This window comes from Centroberyx affinis, unplaced genomic scaffold (genome assembly GCF_046629955.1).
Source record: "Centroberyx affinis isolate AG114_WGS23_722 - 3 ecotype Tasmania unplaced genomic scaffold, CSIRO-AGI_Caff_v1 ptg002327l_1, whole genome shotgun sequence".
NCBI classification, from domain to species: domain Eukaryota; kingdom Metazoa; phylum Chordata; class Actinopteri; order Beryciformes; family Berycidae; genus Centroberyx; species Centroberyx affinis.
This window is the reverse complement of record NW_027280595.1, coordinates 206,514-220,658: the sequence shown is the minus strand read 5'-3', so window position 1 is coordinate 220,658 and position 14,145 is coordinate 206,514. Positions and strand designations below refer to the sequence as shown.

At 38.8% G+C, this 14,145-nt stretch overlaps 1 protein-coding gene across 6 annotated transcripts in view; it reads right to left on the bottom strand.

The window, feature by feature from the left end:
• Positions 1-14,145, bottom strand: part of LOC139655784 (cyclin-Y-like) — a 56,181-nt gene that overhangs the window by 33,875 nt on the left and 8,161 nt on the right. The window contains exons 2-7 of one of the 6 annotated variants that reach the window (XM_071533153.1): positions 3,276-3,350; positions 1,388-1,392; positions 1,317-1,332; positions 956-990; positions 671-694; positions 134-228 (exon numbers count right to left, since the gene is read on the bottom strand). In XM_071533153.1, coding sequence (XP_071389254.1) covers positions 134-228; positions 671-694; positions 956-990; positions 1,317-1,332; positions 1,388-1,392; positions 3,276-3,350 — 250 coding nt within the window. Of the gene's footprint in view, positions 1-133; positions 229-670; positions 695-955; positions 991-1,316; positions 1,335-1,387; positions 1,393-3,275; positions 3,351-14,145 lie in introns of all 6 variants that reach the window. The other 5 variants (XM_071533152.1, XM_071533151.1, XM_071533149.1 and 2 more) reach the window with 5 other exon arrangements.

Here is a 14,145-nt window from a genome sequence, read left to right as displayed (position 1 = left end):
AGTTGTCAGATCTTATTCTATGTGTGGAGTAACTGAATGACAGATCTTGACAGTGAAGTCCGTAGATAAAAAATATATCAGATTCAGTTATATTTCTTTGTGATATTTTTTGATGCGGTCTGTGTGTGCTCACCATTTGATGGTGTATTTGAGGTTGGGCTGGCTGACTGTGTTGTCGTCTAGGAAGATGGTGGAGCAGGAGCTGTGTTTCCGCCTAGCCGTTCCATGCTGCGCACGCACACACACACACACACACACACACACACAGAGTGACTGTTATTAGAGTGTACATGTTTTTGTCTGACCCAAATGAACCATGCAAGGGTGTCATGCACAGGGGAACGAGAATCAACGACATGCAACCCAAGCATGTGATGGTTTACATTTTCAGCTATACAGTAAAGCATGCATATTAATATCAACACCCATTTGACAACAAGGGAACTTCAGCCAGAATAACATTAAAGTTTATGGATTATAACTGAGAGCAATCAATTAATGGGAATTATTTCAATTTTAATATGCTGTGCAAATGAGAAATGAGAAATGTTATGTTCATTCTTATACTATACGTTTATTATATTATACGTGTTGTAATGAAACACGACCACAGGCATGGAATGGGAGTTAGATGATTGTTCATGACATACACAAAGACATAAGATGTTACCTTTGATTCCACAATATGTGTTAACTTGTAAAATAATACAATGATGCATCGTCATTGGGAGGACATGAAGAGTTTTGTACCAAAATTAGATAGCCACCATTTGAAAAAAAAAAGTGTAACATGATTGGTGGCGGAAATTTCAAACAAATTATACAACTACAGTATGTTGGGAGTCAGCTTTTCATTTGATCAAACAGGAACGAAAAATGAGACTGAGTCAGTGCTTAACATATTAAGGATTTAGATTTGGAGACAGGATAAAACAGAAACAATCAAAACACTTACATTATTGATGAAGAGGCTCTTTCGTTTTTCTCGCACTAGAGAAAGAAAGAGAGGTATTACAACAAATCAATTTAGTTTCAACTGCATTGACAGCAGCAAAAAGACAGAAAATTACAAGACCAATCAGTTATCCAACAGAAGCACACACTGTTACAACAAAAAACAGCATAGGGTTAACACGCTTCACTTTATCAGGTATTTGCAACAAAAACAGCTATTTGCAACAGAAAGCGTTTTATAGATGTTGAGAAACCACAGCATTAGAAGCAGGTTGGAAGGCACAAACACCCAGAGAGCAGACAGGAAGAAAAGGCGCAGTTAAGCCACTAGGAGGAGACAAAACACACTCATGACTACTCACCGTTCCTGTTGGGCACCTCTGAAAAAAGAGGAACCGAAAAGCCATCTGCTTATTCAGTTTACAGTACTCACAACCACTGATTCTCACAAAGTAATAAAAGCAGTTTACTTGCTAAAGCATATTGCATTTCAGAAGCAGTTGTCAACCTTTGCTCAGTATAAAACAGCCATTTAATTTAGGGGCGTAATGCAGCCACAATTTTTGGAAGGGGACAAATTCACACGTCCACAATGCAGATCAGTAGAGAACAAACAGTAGACAGCTATCTCTAATGATGCCAACTTGTTTGCGGAAGGAACTAAAACCATGAGGATTACCAACATTTGGGCTATTACACAATTTAAGACTAAATATTAGAAAGAAAAAGCAACAACAACAAAAAAAAACACTTTATTTTACATCTAAGAGAGAAAGTGTCATGCTCATTCATTCATCATTCAGATGTCAGAAACCGTATCTGATTTTTTTTTTGTGTGTCTAAGTTTCTATTCCATTTCTGAAATAGGAGAGACAAGACAAAACATTTTAAGTCGAATAAATGGAGCAAATGTATATAGAATACATATATGAAGGGAAAGAAAGAAATGAAATATGATAAAATGAAATAAAACATGGGGAAGTGGGCTGATAATAGGAATACAATCAGCACATCAAGAGCTCTGACACTACATACAGATTCTTTGCATGGAGAAGCACATCAGCTTATGCAAAAAAGGCATCATATATGATGATGAAATACAATAACATCTTAAGGATGAATGAGTATGATGCTAATGATTAAATAAAAGAGGCAAGATATGGTATCATCAGATATGGTTTCCATCCATTTTGTCATCTTGTTTGTTCCCCAGGCCTCTTAAGAAAACCATAAGCATGCTGTGGCATTTATCATTCTTAGAAACATGCTAATATTTCCTCTGGATAAACACAGACTGTCACAGTATGACTGAACCCCCACAGGATGCTAAAGCTCCCAGTTAGACGCCTCGGGGCAAACGCATAAATTACCAGACATCAGCCAGAGACAAAGGAAGCTGGTCTGAGATCAGGGCTCCGACACATTTACCCAATTTCAAAATCCCAGACTTTTTCCAGACCTTAATTTTAATTTTAACTTTAATTTTCTTGACTGCATTTGAAGATTTTGGTCAGTGTTTAATGTGATGTACTGTATGCTGATAATGGCGGTGCAGTATGTCAAACTAGGCCAGGTGAAGATTATTCCTCATAAGAACAAATATCACAATGAACAAAGTGTGGTCACGTGTGTATCATTATTTTTCCATAAGATTTGCAACTTTTTGTGAAATTCACTAACTTTTTAGAACTGGAAACAATCAAATCTTCCTTTCCCAGACTTTCATACCTGCCACAGCTATTTAAAAATGAAATGAGACTACTTCTGAACAAATTAAGACGTGGCCAGTATTAAGACAATGTAGCTAGTGCCATGTATATCCTATGATCATTTCATTGCATTTTTATTGTGCTTTGTGTTGTAGTTATCGTTATTTTGTCTTCTATCAAGGAACACAAGGAAATAAGTGATTTAAGTAACACTTTCTTGTACCATCCTCTGGGGTCAAATATGTATGAATTGTTTTTGGAGCATGTATTTTTCTATTTCCCAAGTACAATCAATTCAAAGCAAGCTGGAAAACTGAGAGTGCATGGTGCTGGAAAGACAAGGGTTATGCAGCTTCTTACCTCGAAAGAAACAAAGAATAAAACATAACAAAAATCAAGCTGACAAACCGAATAGGATAACAGAAACCATAGGTCTAATTACATAAATGAGGTAAAGAGCATAGAGTTCAAACGATAAGGATTTTTGAAGACCGATGTTCAATATCTTGAATTCTGACCCTTGTCATGTTATTCGATTCTCAATAAAAAAAATATATATATATATATAAAAACAAATACATCAGTCAAACCCGATAAATCAGAGCTACTCACCATCGTTCTGGGATTTGCTGAGGAATATGGTGCTGGCCCGCGGATGGTCTGATGGATTGTACTCCATGTTCAACTCTGTCAAAACACAAAGCGTTTACATCACTTTGTGAAATTCAAACAACATGTGGAGACATTCATCACAGCTGGAGACATCTTCAGTGTTAAATCACCAACTTTCATCACTGTTGAGAAATAACCCACAAGTTTGCTCTCCAATGCGATCACAGCAATAGAAATGATGTTCTCTCTGGTAAGTGTCTTTCACAGACAAGGAAACATGGGGAATGAGATTTTAATGTTTGACGGATGCAAAGCCAGTGATGACAATGTGTCTCAAACATCTGTTTAGAAATATGGACGTATTGAATTTTGCAGTCAACACATGCATGTTTTGTAGATTTCCACATGGCTATACATAAATTGGAGTTTTAAACATTTCCGGGAGGCAGAAATAATCTCATTGGTTGAGTTAAACCTGATAAAATCTGAGAAATGTTTACATAACTAAATATTCAGTCTGCTGCCAACCACACAGATGATAATGTTGGTTTAGTTACCTTAAATCTGTGCGTGTTTATTTATTTATTTATTTATTTATGTTTTTTCTTGTTGTATATTGTGGAATTTGAGTCTTTCTTTGTTTGATTGTCTGTTTGCTATCTTTTCTTTTCCTTTATTTTCCCTCCAGGCTGAATAACCTGTGGGGGGAAATGAATATATATATTTTTAAAAAAAAAGTGTCTGAAGATATGAATGTATTGAATGTGGAATATGATTACTGCTACATTGTAATTACGACACAATAAAGTATAAAAAAAATTGTTTAAATCTGTGCGTGTTTAAGAAGTTACATGGAAAGTAACTAAGCTGTGTAACATACATAAACATACTAACGAAAAAATGTTGGCACCAACCCACAGTCCACAATGCTTGGGAATGTATTATTAATGACACAGCAGTAATTTGTGTGATAGAAGTCGATGTTTGTGTACCAGCAGTATCAAAGGTTATCTCAGGAATTAATGACACACAGACTATGGGACAATAATGCATACTGTCGACCAATCAGAGCATTCATTAAATCCTAGGTGTAGGTGACATCATTTACACCAGGAAGTAGATTGGAATGTTTGATTCTGTTGAGTTTTCCCTCAGTGTGTTAGTCACATTTCCACAATGCTGACAGTTATGAAAATTTGGGAAACTTTACAATAACAAGTCCTCTGTTAAATTATACCATGAAACTGAGCAATGCAGTTCTCATTGCACTGAACCTTTAAAGCTTTCTCTACTGTTGCACTCACTGTAAGTCACTGTAATGTAAATGTAAACGATGGGTTTCATTCAAAAATGCAATATATCCTCTCAATTACATCCTCTAAAATGTTGCTATCTTATAATTAAAGAGATAGAGAGAGCTAATAACTTCAATAATATACAATAGTGAGCTTTACTTTCATGCCAGCAATTTTTTTTTACTTTTTTAAACGGTGAGTATTTTATTTTCAAACAAAACTCAAATGTTCTCTGCAACCACAAGCCTTCTGAGACTGCAGTACATTGTTCCATGTGCTTCCTCTTGTGTTCCTTTGTTCGTTCCTTTGTTTTTTGCTCCTCTGCTCTCACAAACACATCCAGGCATGATTCATGTTCACATCCAGAGCTAATCTGGACTGCACCGTGGCCTGGAGGCATGAGCCACAGAGGCGGGTGTGTGTGTGTGTGTGTGTGGGTGCGTGTGATATAAAAGGATAAGGGAAGCACACTCAAAAATATCTGCCTTCATCATACATGCCAAATAAGCTTTGTTGCCTTGTTTACTTGTACAGTAGATCACAGTACCTTGATAAGGCGGACAACACTGGTTATTATGACTAGCATAGCCTACTTTCCCTCTTTGTTAAACAGCCTTTTACACAACCAGCACCCATGAAAACAGAAACATATTTATGGTGTTCAATGTCTTTTCATCTCCTTGTTTTGGTGGATACCTGTTGCAGAACACTGTTGTGGTGTAATGCTGCAACAAACTGGAGTTTTGTTCCAAAATGTGAGATCCATCATTTGAAAAATATCCCTTCTTTCTCTCACAAAATGCACACAATGAAAAGAAACTATTGTACACCTTAAGAAATAATAGGAAACTTAAGTACTTGGTTGGTGCCACTCAATATTGTTATCTTTAATTCATCTTCATTTATACAGGTAGTCTAATAAAAAATAAAAAAAAACACTTTTTCAATAGAGATCTGGCCAAGAAAGCAGCATCATAACAAGTGACATGAAGCTGGCCTTCATATTTTGTTTCAAAATTTCAAAGCTGAAGTACTTCTCCCCTTCAAGTGAGGCTCACGCCTTTAAAAGTGCCTGTTTTTGGTGAAATCAGCATTTAAAAATGCCTGGTATGCAGTGTACACTGCCAGACTTTCTAACTCCTACGATATTACTTTCCCCCGGCCCAGATTAAGATCCAGGCTATTTGATTACAATGCAATTGCTGGACGCCCAGTCATCTGTCTCAGTGACAGCAGCTACTGTGGAGAGACTGACTGGGAGGGATGTTAAAATGAGAAAAATATCACTGCTGTCAATGAAAACAAAAACAACTGGCAACTCCACTTCTGTCGATTTTCAGGTTTTTACTCGTATGTTACATTTTAAGCAGCTGGCTGATGCTCTTATCCAGAGGGTTACATGCTTCTTTATAGTTTGGGAAAGTTTCATGACCGTCAAAACCTATGATAACAATTTAAAAAAAATACATGATCATCCATCTGAAAAAAGGGTGTTTTCCTACATTCCTGAAAAGCTGAGGTTTTGCAGATAACAGGTTTTCCTCCAGCAGCAGCAACGTGTTTCAACATGTTGCTTTATATATTCATCTGATGGGGGGCTTATGTGGCCCAGCGGAGAGAGTGATGGATGGATATGTGTGTAGGTGAGTGTGGGAATGATGGATGTAAGTTTGTTTAGTGTGTGTGTGTGTGTGTGTGTATGCATGCATAATGCACTTGAAACAGTGCCTTAAAGGTATTGACCATACTATCCTCATCATTTAAATACAATGACACCATGTCTTACAAATCTTACTTTCTAAGAACTGAAGCTCTTTCTACTGCTGCACTCATTATATGTCCCTCTGCTCTCGCTAAATGCCTCAAATACAAACTGTAACAGTGGATTTAAAGCACACACTCCAGTCATTTTTGACCATCATTTTCCATCCTACTGATCAGTTCTGATCAAAATCCTATAGGGCCTATGGGCACTCCACTGTTGCTGGGGTCAGTTTTTATCGATTTGCCCGAGCAAGCAAGATGTAAGTAGCAATATTGTGTAAAAACTGACCTGATTTTGCGTATTTAGCGTAAATCGAGACCATTTCACATTTCTATAACACCTTCAGCACTGCTCAAACTGGAGCAAATCACGAAAACATCCACTGAAACTCAATACATAATCTCTCCTTTCACATAACAGGGAATTCGAGTAGACCTTGGCCATTACCCAAAACCACCAGCAACAAGAGCTTTCCAGTGATATATTCATTTTTGTTATAAGCCCCTTTCATACATTTCATACATTTTATTATCTATGTTCTCTAATGGTTTGCATTGTGGACACATTTGTGAGAATTTGTGCCCCCTGAATAATTTTGGGTGCACTACGCTCCTTGTCCTAAACCCTTTTCCCTTCTCGCTATTTTCAGAAACACACGCCTGATTACTTGTGGCTGAGGCATCATCAGCCCACCAGGCTGAGCGGACTGAGCGTGGATTAGTTCTCGTGTCGGTTTAGCACACTTATGCAACAGTAATCTGGAGTATCGCTCTGTCTGGACGATTTCAACACGTTCACAAATTAGAGCTTAAATGGCAGCTGAGCTGGTGTTCAATGTGTGTGAGTGAGATCACAGGCCCTGTGTAGGAGGGGGGGGGGGGGGCATTCCAGACTTTGAGTTTGTACTAGAAACAAAAAGGATTTCTGCTCGGTGGAAAGGAGAGCTGAGGTGATATGAGGTGATGTTCATGCTTTGTTGAATACTCAGTTCTGATTGGACAATGAAGGCATTCTGAGGTCTGTTATTTCTGAATAACAGACTGCTGTTTCACATCTAATCATATTACTCTGCAGTCAAGAAGTCACATTGATTTTGTTGATTTCTAATCAAATTCGCTGGTTAGTTATCTTGTGGTAAAAAGACTTTACTGCTTGGTTACTGCAGACAAACACTCAACTAACTGAGGTTAGAAACCTGAAGATTTTTACAATGTTACTTTTAACGTGTTCAGAGAGCACCGAACCTTTGATTGCTGGTTAGAGGCTCAATGGCCATCTACCAGAATTGTTTACGTTGCTATGGTTACAGTTCTGCTACAGTGTAGCCATGGATGCTAACGCTAGCTACAGACATTTCTGTGGTTACAGTCCTTCAGAACTATATTTTTGGCAGAAGCTTGTAAAGCTTATTTATCGTCCAGTCATGGCAAGACACATTTAATAACACGTCTAAACTTACAATTTAATTTTTTTTAATTTTGGGGAAATTTTGATTTTGGTCACATTGCTACTGTATCAGATCTTTAAACCTAGATCTGGAAGTGATCAGGCTCGCATTGTGATCATAATTCTACATCGTCTGGACGCAATCCAGCTACAACGCACATGAAATCAATGTAAAGAGACGGAGAAAAACTGGGAAAACGTATTAGAGACAGATTTAAATAAATACAGCTACAGGAGATGCATGACGGACATTTTCAGGGCAAGAGTGGACCTATAGCTATAAAATCCAATATCAAGTATCACATCACTTGGCCTGTCATGAAGTTAGCCATGCTGACTTTTACACAATTGGATGTCTCTGCTGTCAGACTGTAAAATAGTAGTTTTCCTTCTCTGCGAGCATCGCACTACGGACAATTAAATTCTGCAACAAAAAGTAATTAAAGACAGACAGTTTTATCAGTATTATCAACAGTCTGTGAGGCATTTGTATGTACCGGTTCATATGAAGACAGATGTTTTCTTTCTAACACACATACACACACACACACACACACACACACACACACACACACACACACCTTCCCATCACTGTGGAGTCCTTCCTCTGACAGGTGCCACGGATGTGTCAGATACATCACGCATGTGTCAAACAAGAGTGTCAATCTAAGACTGCCAGTCAAGCTAACACACACACACACACACACACACACACACACACACACACACACACACACACACACACACACACACACACACACACACACACACACCTCTGTCTACAATAGACTACTACTCCATAACTTTGAAGCCTGTTTCAGTAATTTTGCTGGAACAATTAAAGGAGCTGAGGCAGGCAGAGAGTGTTAGTCAGTCAAGATATAAATGTAATCTTATTAAATCAAATATAAAAACATAACTTGTGGCATATTACCTACATACATAGAAAAAAGCACTGCTTATACAACAATTTAGAATCCTTGAAGTGCACTAAATCAAATTTAAGTGCATTTTGAGGATCATAAACGTGTTAAAAGTAAAACTGTATAGCGTTCACGGTGTTTGGCCCCCATGTTGACATGATGTCAGATAACTGCATCTTGGAAAGCACAGGGTTGAGAATTTCAACTTGAACGTCATCATGTGACACCACTGAACACACACACACACACACACACACACACACACATAAACAAGCTCCAGCCCTGTATTATAAGAGTTTGTGATGTGTGTGTAGTCTTGTCTCCTGTGTATTTATGTCCATAGTTGCTCTGTAAAGCATTTTGTGACGAACCTGTTTGTTAAAAGCACCTTGTAAATAAATTTGACTTGACCTGACCTACTAGGCATGCCTACTGGAATTCCCAGAGTTCATAGCGAGCCGGTGTCGAGTGCTGATACGTGATATCCGCCACCTCGGGTAAACTTTAACGAAGACTCACGGTCGGCATCTGCACAGTGAAACAGGAGAAGCCCAGGTAGCCTATCAGCTGTCTGCCTTACTGCGCTCACACAATGAATTAACAATGGGTGCACCCGGCTCTTAAAGGCCCAATTCGTAACCGCACTGTAGCGTCCCCCGCCACTGTCTTTGTTTATATTGTGATTTAGTGGATTAACGCTGTTTTAGGTGATAGTGGCTGGTAATGCTGGCATTTTGACCATACAGTGAACATTTTATTTAAAAATGTTTTGTCTTTTTTCCATTTTTTCCACATAAAAAAAGTATATTTTTCCCCCCATATTTTTTTCAACAAAGGGGCTTGCTCCAAAATTCATATAGGCCAGTAAGGATGATTGACTGGATGAAATCGCTGTCCTGAACCTTTCCCCAACATGAGCTTCACATATACAGTATTTTGAGGCCTTAAACATTTGTGTATGTGTGTAATGTTTGCAAATGCTGCACTAAAACAGAGCTTTACTTTCCATCTTCAAGTCAAACTCCTCTAGAACATATGTGAACACACCCAAACCTAACCGGTCAAATATAAAGGGCTACTCTACACACACAGACACACACACACACACCAAAGTCTGCTGCTTGTTTGAAAACACTAAATGGTCACGGATGACTGGAGTGTACTGCAGGGAGAGAGGGACACAGTGGCAAAGACACACACACACACACACACACAATTTACATTTACATTTACGTATTTAGCAGATGCTCTTATCTACAGTGACATTTTTAATCTTTTATTTAGGCAGGAAGGCTTGACTGAGCACAACGCTCTATCAGCATCACCCTGCTTCACACTCACAGTTGGACCCGTTCACACTTGGAAACTGCTCAGTATCACCACAGTCTTCTATCATTTCTGCCACTAAGCAGCTCCACTGGAGTGTTTGTCATTTCCCAGCCATTCTGGGGATTCAAACCACCTACAACATCTCCCAACACCTTAACTGAAAACTGTCTTTGTTCCTTCCAGGTGCGAGCCCGTTTCTCTAACCTCTACACAGAGTAACCTGGATATTGGCCATACTCCGGTTAAGAGCGTATTCAGATTACACTGTTTACATTCACCCTGCGCCTGAGTCTCCCTGTTGCCATGAATAAACCAGTTAACAGAATACTCCTGTCCACAGAGAGAACGGTCCACCAGCAAAATAATATGAAAAGCTCCCCCCCCTCCATCTTTGACTGTAGCAGTTACATCTAATACAGGGGAAATAACTAATGATCCCAATGGTAATAGTAGGGCTGGGCGATATGGTTGAAATCAATATCATGATAATCATAAGGATTTTTCTCGATATCAATATATATCACGATATGGTTCATGTATGCAAAATCACGTTAAATAATCAAATTAATGTTCATCTCATTGAACCGAATGGTAATGTTAGGTGTGATGTCAAACAAAACAGAAATATTCAAATAATATTCCTACCATACCTCATTTTATGAGAGTTTTTAAGTAAAATGTGCTTGTCATCATCAATTCAGACAGCAGAAATATGTGTCACGATATCAAAATATCTTCATATCATCGCGATATGATTCCACTCAAAGACGATAAACAATAATATTGAATTATCGCCCAGCCCTAGGTAATAGGAAGAGAAAGTACTGCTTGCTGCCATGTTTTTTTTTAACATCAATGCTGTGTGAGCCTGAGTTTGCACAGATGGCAAAAACCAAACATTTTTTCAACTTTTGGCTTCAAAGCGGCCGTTCAGAAACCTGTGGGTGACGTCACACTCACTACGTCCATTTTTTTTTTTTACAGTCTATGGTTTGGTTTTACTCTCTAACTACTCGCCATCCTTTCCGTCACACCCACACCTTACATTATGTCTCTCCGCCTCTGCTTCATTCAAGCATTTTGCTGTGTCAGTGTCTCAGAATAAATTTCATTACATTTGACCTGTGTCTTTGAATGTGTCAGGCTCAGCAACACAGTGCCGCTATCCGGTACCTAGATTTGTTTTGATGATGCACACTGATCCTGTTTCGTTTCTGCGGTTCCTTTCGGTAGTTCTTCAATCGAACGTCCTTCAGGGTTTTGTTAGTTCTTCAGATCATGAGGATGGAGGATGAGGAACTGTATAGGGTTCAACGTTTTCCTCACTGGCCCAGTTGGGTCAGAAGGTCCCCAAACAAAACAAAAAAAACTGCTGCTTTCTACTATTCAAGACATTACAGCTTCTTTATTCTGTATTCTATCACATTGACAGGGTCAGTGCAATGGAGTGTTTATCTTCTACTCACTCTAATTTGATCTCATATAAAAACCCTCCTCTCCTAATAGCTCTTATTTTTATTTCTTTCCCACAGTAGCACTTCTCTTTTCATGATCATTTCATAGTTACAGGAATATTGTCAGAGCACCATGGCTCTGACTTTTGCAATCCTTACTATTGGTTTCTTGTAATGTTGGTGATCCAAGAATGTAATTATTATTATTAGGACTTATTCTACCGCACTATTTGTAAATCACTCTGGATAGGGCGTCCTGGTGGCTCAGTTGGCTAAGGTACATACCATGTAACTGCAACAGTGAGTGTGAATCTGGCCTGGGACCTTGGTTGCATGTCATCCCCCTCTCTCTCTCTCTAATCTGTCCTGTCTGCCACTGTCAACTATCAAATAAAGGCAAAAATGCCCTCCCAAAAAAGCTGCTCTGGAGTCAGAAATAATCTCATTGGCTGAGTTAAACCTCATGAGCCAAAGAACCACAGTTTTTTTTTCTGGCTAAGTAGCTTTAGACTGAAGCCCAGTGAAAAAGGTAAGAGAGGAGGAAGCTAATATCATGAAGTCCAGCGCTCTGCTACTAACTGAAAAACTGAAATCTAGCCATACTAAGTTAGCCTAGCTGACCTTCCAATTAATTCTAACCAAACTAGCCTATAGCTATCTAGGTAAGCTAGTTGGCATGGTTACGAATGAATGAAAAAAGAAAACATTGTCATTTATAGTTTGGCCAGTTAGCTAACTGTCTCTCTGAAAAACTGTGGTTCTTTGGCTCCTCCCATTGAGGTTTAACTCAACCAGTGAGATTAATTCTGCTGAAATGTGTTTGTGTGTAATGTTAAATATATATATATATATATATATATATATATATATATATATATATATATATATATATATATATATATGTTGATTGGGACCCTGTAATGAAATCATTATTACTGCTTCAACTTATGTAAAAGAAAAAAGGAACTCAGAGACAAATTTCAACCACAACGGGTCCTTTTCATGTGAACCAGAACTTCAGTTACTGTAATATTGCATATCACAAGGATGCTCTATTGCTACAATTCAGCTTATGAAATGAAAATGACGAATGCCCCACTGCTAACGTAACAAAAGTGAATGTGTGAAACATCTAGAGCAAAAGAAAGCACAAAACCCTTCCCCAAACTTTCGTTCCATCTTCATTATCCTGTCACCTTTAAAACAACAGGACGTTATTCTACCCCCCTTATACTGTTTCAACACACACATACACACACACACACACACACACTCACACACCATTGTTGGCTTGTAAAAGCTGACTATAGGACTTAACCAAACAGAGCTGAGTTGCCCCCCTACATGCCTGGGAAAAAGGGAGAGTTCCCTGTCAAAGCACTGACACACATACAGTGCACACACACACACACACACACACACACACACACACACACACACACACACACACACACACACACACACACACACACACGCTCAGCTGGGAAGTCCTCTGACCCAGGGGAATGAAACAGCAAATCAACATGAGGGAGAAAGCTAAACAGGTCAGGCACATACAGACACAGTGTTACTAAAAAAAGCTTAAAACCACCTTTTCTGTCTCTGTCTTTTTTTTTTTACTGCCATCTCTGCCACTAGGCCTATTATAAATAAATAAGAGAAAGACAGAGAGAGAGCCTGATATGCCTGCCTTTAACATTTCACCCTTTTTTCTTTTTCATTGGATAGAATATAGCGGAGAGTGACAGGAAAGATGGGAGGGAGACAGACTCAACATCAGCCATGAAGTTCAGCAGCTCTAATCACAAAAAAACACAAAACCATGAATAAATGTAAATCAGATTGTCTCTTAAGTGTCCCTCTGCCTCGCTGACTCAAAGCCAACACGCCAGGCGCTTTCTGAAGTGATAATTAATGAGAGGAGGAGCCTCCTGGTGGGGAGTGAATTACTCTCTCATTACTAGTCAATAAATCAGCCGGGGCCCTCTCCTGAGAAGAGCCTGACCCCGAGAGGAATTATTCATTACCAATACAGGAAAACAGAAGACACGAGTCGCTGTGTTCCGCAAACATAAGAGGCTAATGTATTCTCTGGTTTGGTTATGGATTTAGTCATTGCTTTTTACAATCTTTCAAGCTGTTATCTTTTAAAGAGTTGTTTCCCGTTTGCCCACATGTCGAGCTGATCCAATTATCTATTATCTATGATGCTACTGCTGCTGTAAAAAGAGTGATGGGACTTGATGTGTACGTCGCTTTGGATAAAAGTGTCCGCCAAATGGGAAATTACAATTGCAATTGATGTTGCAACAATGGCAATTACTGGTAAAGGTTGCTTCTATAGCGGAAACACAATTCAAACGTGCAACATGCAGACAGACTTTGACATAGTCTGGAAACTTGTCTCCTGATCACTGCTTCGTAGATCACCCACACACACACACACACACATACACACACAACACACACACACAAGTTCTGGCCTCACATTTTAAAACTTGACATGCTTGTTATCGTCTGTATTTGCCCTTTGTTGCTTTGGAAATCACTGTGACAAACCCGTTTTGCTAATAGCACTCCATAAATACCGTACATCTCTAATTTATTTCTCATTTATTACAGTCAATTCACTCAAAATGTACGAGCCGCACACCATCC